Below are 6,309 nucleotides of genomic sequence, written 5' to 3' on the forward strand. Positions count from 1 at the left end.
TGAACCGGGAAGGCGGAGGTTGCAGTGAGTGAGAGATAGTGCAGTGAGTGGTGAGATAGCACCATTGCACTCCAGCCTGGGCGACAGAGTGAGCGCCCATCTCAAAACAAACAAACAAAACAAAACAAAGAAACTTCAGCGCACACACAATCCCCCCCCCCCCTCCAAAAAAGCAGCTTTGCTTAAATGTGACATTTTCTTTTTTTTTTTTTTTTTTTTTTTTTGAGACAGAGTCTCGCTGTGTGGCCCAGGCTGGAGTGCAGTGGCCTGATCTCGGCTCACTGCAAGCTCCACCTCCCGGGTTCACGCCATTCTCCCGCCTCAGCCTCCGAGTAGCTGGGACTACAGGCGCCCGCCACCACGCCCGGCTAGTTTTTTGTATTTTTAGTAGAGACGGGGTTTCACCGTGTTAGCCAGGATGGTCTCAATCTCCTGACCTCATGATCCACCCACCTCGGCCTTCCAAAGTGCTGGGATTACAGGCTTGAGCCACCGCGCCCGGCCTAAATGTGACATTTTCAAGATCCAGGAACACATTCATTCTCTCTCTCTCTCTCTTTTTTTTTTTTTTTTTTTTTTTTTTTAGCGGCGTTTCCCTTTCTTTCCCAGGCTGGAGTGCAATGGCGCGATCTAGGCTCACTGCAACCTCCGCCTCCCGGGTTCAAGTGATTCTCCTGCCTCAACCTCCCGAGTAGCTGGAATTACAGTAGTCTGCCACCACGCCCGGCTAATTTTTGTATTTTTGTATTTTGTATTTTTTGTATTTTCACCAGGCCAGGCTAGTCTCGCATTCTTAGCTATTATACCATTTCAATTGGTAATCTTACCTTTCGACTACTATAATACCAATAATTTTTTTAAACTTCTAATTTTTGGAGGACATTTATAATACCTAAAAATAATCAAAAGCCCAAATGTCTACTCCTGGGTGAACTGCTGGGCACTATTGTATGTTAATAAACTAAGATATTATATTTTTATTAGTAGTAACAATTATTAAGATTGAGAGGATAAGAAAGGCTACTGGAAAAATAGGTGAAAATATAGAACTCAGAATATGAGAAATAGAATGTAAATAATTGTGTAAAAAATGTCTAGTTTAGAATACTGAAGTTTGTTTTGTTTCATTTTACTTAACTTTTAAAACTTACATCTTTTGTTTAATTTTTATTTTTTGGATAAAAACTTGGTTAATTTTGCCTGATTACTTTAAACATTGGAAGCAAAATACAAGATTTATATTTCATGCTACAGGACAGCTTCCATCATCCATCTAGAGAGAGAGAGATAGAGTGAGAAAGAAAGAGAGAGAGAGAGAAGCGCGGCGGTGATAAGTCTCCCAGAGCGAGAGAAATCTGGGAGGGGCGAAGAAGGGTAGGCCTCTTCTGTTCCATTGATACCACGTTCATTCACAGGAGCCGGCTAAAACAGACTACTCCCCTGTGCAGTCGTTCCATCTACCCTAATAAGGCTTTGGCGCCTCTCCCAGAACTCGGTAAGTTCAAAGTGTAGTAAAGTGCATGTTTCCAAGGAATCATCTGAAATGATTTTGTAGATAGTTTACTGGACGTTGGAGAAGGGAGAAAACGAAGGAAGGGGTAGAGGGGGCAATTATCACGCATCGTTTTGCTATCGTATTTGCAAGGGGCAGAAAATCTCAATGCATACATGGTTTGAAAGTGATTATTTAGACAGTAAGCAGTTTCCCCAGGAAAGCTCCTCAGAGGGTCTCCTCGCAGGCTGCAGCTTCCAGAAAGTCTGCGGAAGGGTAGTTCGCAGGTGCATGTGTCTGGGCAAAGCGCTGCGCCTAGCTCAGTTGGTGTTGTCTCTGCCTCTGTCCGCAGGTCCAGGGAATGCTCTCTGCCTGGTCCAGCCCCGACAGACGCGGTCCGAGAAGAGCGGAGCGCGGAAACCGCGGAGCATGAGTCCTCCGAGGCTGCGAGCGTCGCTGTCGCCGTCGCTGCTGCTGCTGCTGCTGCTGAGTGGTTGCCTCCTCGCGGCTGCTCGGAGGGAAAAGGGGGCTGCTAGCAACGTGGTGGAGCCGGTCCCCGGGCCCACAGGCGGCTCCTCGGGTCGCTTCCTCAGCCCCGAACAGCATGCGTGCAGATGGCAGCTCCTGCTTCCCGCCCCGGGGGCCGCAGCGGGCAGCGAGCTGGCGTTGCGCTGCCAGAGCCCGGACGGAGCACGCCACCAGTGCGCCTACCGCGGGGAGCCGCAGCGCTGCGTAGCCTACGCCGCTCGCCGCGCACACTTCTGGAAGCAGGTGCTGGGCGGGCTGCGCAAGAAGCGGAGGCCCTGTCACGACCCCACGCCGCTCCAGGCCCGCTTGTGCGCGGGCAAGAAGGGCCACGGTGCCGAGCTCCGACTAGTGCCCCGCACGTCCCCGCCCGCACGCCCCTCCGCCGCGGGATTCGCGGGGGAGTCCAAGCCCAGGGCCCGCAGCCGGGGACGGCCCCGGGAGCGTACGCCCGGCCCAGCCGCTGGGACCACGCCACCCCAAAGCGCACCGCCGAAGGAAAACCCCTCTGAGAGGAAGACCAACGGGGGCAAGAGGAAGGCGGCCTTGGTCCCCAACGAGGAGCGACCCATGGGGACCGGGCCCGACCCCGACGGGCTAGATGGGAACGCGGAGCTCACGGAGACCTACTGCGCTGAGAAGTGGCACTCCCTCTGCAACTTCTTTGTCAATTTCTGGAACGGCTGAGACTGCCTGCCAGCTTAGGGAGGGATGGAGGGGAGGCGTGGGGAAGGGAAAGCTAAGGGCGTCTTAGACCGGGGGCTACCATGATAGAGAATGGGGAGAAGTCCAGGTTCCCGAATGGGGAGGGGGCAAGGGTAAGGGTGGGGTGCTTGGGATGAGAGTGTAAGGGGTATGGAGAATCTCTGGGATAGCAGAGACGTTAAAAATTTTAAAGAGTCTCAGTCCTGATTAAGAGCAGGAAAAATAATGGAAACAGAAATAGGAGTACCTTAAGTGTGCAAAAACTAGAGACTGGGGAGAGAAATCGATGTCGAGAGAGGCTGAGAATAAGGGGGAGATAGAGTGACTAAGGTGATGTGAGTCCCATGTGGGGAGGGGGATGCAATGCTTATTGTTTAACATTTCTATTAAATGCAGCCATGAGCAATTGCCAGCTTGAGCCAGGTTGAATCATGTCTTCTCACCTAATCAGCTAACAAGACTGCAGACTTCTTTCCCCTTTTTGAATTGGTATAAACTTGGATGCGGCGTAGTAGGTGTCATAGATAACCTTTATAGGAACAGAAGCCTCACAGGTCAAAACTGGCTCCAAGGAAAGGTTTGCAGAATGATTTCCTTTCCATTCTTTTAGAAGATCTACTTTTTTTTTTTTCTAAGACAGGGTCTGGCTTGCCCAGGCTGGAGTGCAGTGGCTATTCACAGATGCAATAATAGGCACTGCAGTCTCCAACTCCTGGCCTCAAGGGATCCTCACATCTTAGCCTCCAGGATAGCTAGGAGTAGCTGGGACTACAAGCATGCACCGCTGCACTTGGCTTATAAGTGCTACTTTACTTTTATTTTTGAGACAGGGTCTTGTGTCATCCAGGCTGGAGTGCAGTGGTGCAATTATGGCTCACTGCAGCCTCGACATTCCAGTCTCAAATGATCCTCCTGCCTCAGCCTCCGGAGTAGCTCGGACTACAGGGGTGTGCCACTAGAAGTGCTACTTTTTAACAAAATGGTGACTAATGTTCTGGAACTTTCCCGTTAACCTTCTGCATTTAGAAGTGAATTATAGATGTTGAGTGTTCCAGTAAAAAGTGATTCTCTTTATATTTGATGATATTTTTTAAAATAGCTAAAATGTAAGTATGTATCTCAGAGTCATTTTGACCATTATGGAATTTGTATCTCTCTGTTTCATGTAACTAATTATTAATGTATTTCATTTGTGTGTGTGATGTAATGATAGACTGTGTATGTTAGGTGCTCAATAAAAACTGTATGGTTAGATTTAAAGAATTGACAAGGCAATGGAAATTCTACCTGCATTTGATCTACTTCCAAGTACACCTTGAATTAAGTTCTTAAACACATCTTGAATTGCTGGGAAAAGACAGAAACTAAGAAATTGACATAAAGCAAGAGTCACAAACTGGCAGCCACCTGGCCCTATCATTGTTCTATTTGATTTGCACCCTGGTTCTCTTTCTTTTTCCCTTCCTCCCCACTTTCCTCCCATCCATTGTTGAATCCGTGGATGCAGAGCCCATGGATATGGAGGGGCAGCTATATATATATGTGTGTGTGTGTGTATATATATATGAAAAAACATATATGTTTTTCCATTATATATATGTGTGTGTGTGTGTGTGTGTTGCAACCACTTATTTGGGAGCTTGAAGTTAAATCCTCTCGGTCATTCCCTTCTTAACAAGGTGAGATCACTTTATTCTGAATATTTTGGTCCTCCATTTGAAGCAAACCATTGCATACTATATTAAAACAACAACTTCATAGTCCTTGCACCCTAAACACCTATGATCTCAAGAACACAAAATTTGTTCAAAATAAATCAAAGTTAAATTCAAATTCTTCAAATAAGAGTAAGTCATTACTTTATTCTCTTAACTCTACAAGTTACATATGGTGGCAGACTATATGTAAGTATATATTTACTTAACATGGTCCCTACTTCCTGGTATTCTCACCTCTTGTATTCCCTTCTCTTTGATTATGTGCAGGGCCTGTGAATTGCTTCTAAGCATGGTGGGTATACTATCACCTGAAAGATGTATCTTAGTTTTCCACATTCTGCTGACTGAAAGAAAACTCTGGGTAAGTTCCAGTCTTGCTATTCAACAGGGCAAGGTTCAAAGCCAAAACAAGAGTTCCAGAAAAGGTCAAGCTAGAAACAGCAGGGAGTCAGGCCAACCTGAGTGGAAATGAACAATGGAGGCTCTAGGGAAGAATCAATTTCCTTGCCCTTTCCAGCTTCTAGAGCTGTCCACATTCCTTGGCCCTTGGTTTTCTTCCATCTTCGAAGCCAACAATCATCTCATTCCAACCTCTGCTTTTATCATCACATATCCTCCTCTGACTCTCTCTTTCTTGCCTCAACTTAAAAAGACACTTATAAATACACTGGGCCCATTCAAATAATCCAGGATAATTTTTCCATTTCAAGGTCAGTTGGTTAGCAGACTTAATTTTATCTGCAACCTTAATTTCCCATTGAAATATAATGCAATTTGGCCGGGCGCGGTGGCTCAAGCCTGTAATCCCAGCACTTTGGGAGGCCGAGACGGGCGGATCACGAGGTCAGGAGATCGAGACCATCCTGGCTAACACAGTGAAACCCCGTCTCTACTAAAAATACAAAAAATTAGCCGGGCGTGGTGGCGGCGCCTGTAGTCCCAGCTACTCGGGAAGCTGAGGCAGGAGAATGGCGTAAACCCGGGAGGCGGAGCTTGCAGTGAGCCGAGATCGCGCCACTGCACTCCAGCCTGGGCGACAGAGCGAGACTCCGCCTCAAAAAAAAAAAAAAAAAAAAAGAAATATAATGCAATTTATCCCAATATATCCACAGGTTCTGGGGATTAAGATGTCAACACAGGGCAGGGGTGGGAGAGGTGGGGAGTGGGGTGGAGAGTGGGAGCATTATTCTGCTTACCACAAGTGGCTACGTCCAACAACGTGAACTCCAAAACAAAGGAAAAGGATAAAGAGGGACATTATATAATGACAGAAGGATCAACCCACAAAAAAGACAATCCTAAATGTGAGGGTACCTAACAGTACAACAAAATACATGAAGCAAAAGCCGATAGAATCAAAAGGAGAAATCGATAAATTCACTATTATATCTGGAGACTTCAACATTTCTCTTTCAGTCATAAATAGAAAAAGAAGACAGAAAATCAGTAAGAATATAAAAGACCTGAACAATACTATCAACAAACTTGACCTAATTGACCTTTCTGGAATACTGTATCCTATAACAGCAGACTACACATTTTCAAGTATTCACAGGACATTCACCAATATAGACCACATTCTGGACCATAAAATGAATTGCAACATATTTAAAATAATGTAAATAATACAAAGTATGTTGTTTGACCATAAAGGATTTAAGTTAGGAATCAATGAAAGGAGATTTGAAAGTTTTCCAAATATTTAGAAATCAAACATACTTCTAGATAACCCATGGATCAGAGAGGAAGTCATAAGGGAAATCAGAAAATATTTTGCACTGAAAAATTATTCTTCTGCCTAGAAGTTTTAAGATTCTCTTCTTTAGGTAGGATTTCATTGTTTGCTACGAGATGCCACTTTTCTTTGAA

At 45.7% G+C, this 6,309-nt stretch overlaps 1 protein-coding gene across 2 annotated transcripts; it reads left to right on the top strand.

The window, feature by feature from the left end:
* Window positions 1–907: 907 nt before the first annotated feature.
* On the top strand, window positions 908–3,989 carry FGFBP3 (fibroblast growth factor binding protein 3). Of its 2 annotated transcripts, XM_009214963.4 has the most exons (2): window positions 908–1,495; window positions 1,845–3,989. In XM_009214963.4, the coding sequence occupies exon 2, from the start codon at window positions 1,922–1,924 to the stop codon at window positions 2,702–2,704; it is 783 nt and encodes a 260-aa protein (XP_009213227.1). In that variant the 5' UTR covers window positions 908–1,495; window positions 1,845–1,921; the 3' UTR covers window positions 2,705–3,989. The 2 variants fall into 2 exon arrangements, with proteins under 2 accessions (XP_009213227.1, XP_017818595.1); XM_017963106.3 differs by having other exon boundaries at window positions 908–3,989.
* The last annotated feature ends 2,320 nt before the right edge of the window (window positions 3,990–6,309 follow it).

This window comes from Papio anubis, chromosome 11, assembly GCF_008728515.1.
Source record: "Papio anubis isolate 15944 chromosome 11, Panubis1.0, whole genome shotgun sequence".
NCBI classification, from domain to species: Eukaryota; Metazoa; Chordata; class Mammalia; order Primates; family Cercopithecidae; genus Papio; species Papio anubis.

Coding starts and splice junctions, on each gene's coding strand:
- FGFBP3 (XM_017963106.3), top strand. CDS start 1,661: ATGCATACATGGTTTGAAAGTGATTATTTAGACAGTAAGCAGTTTCCC.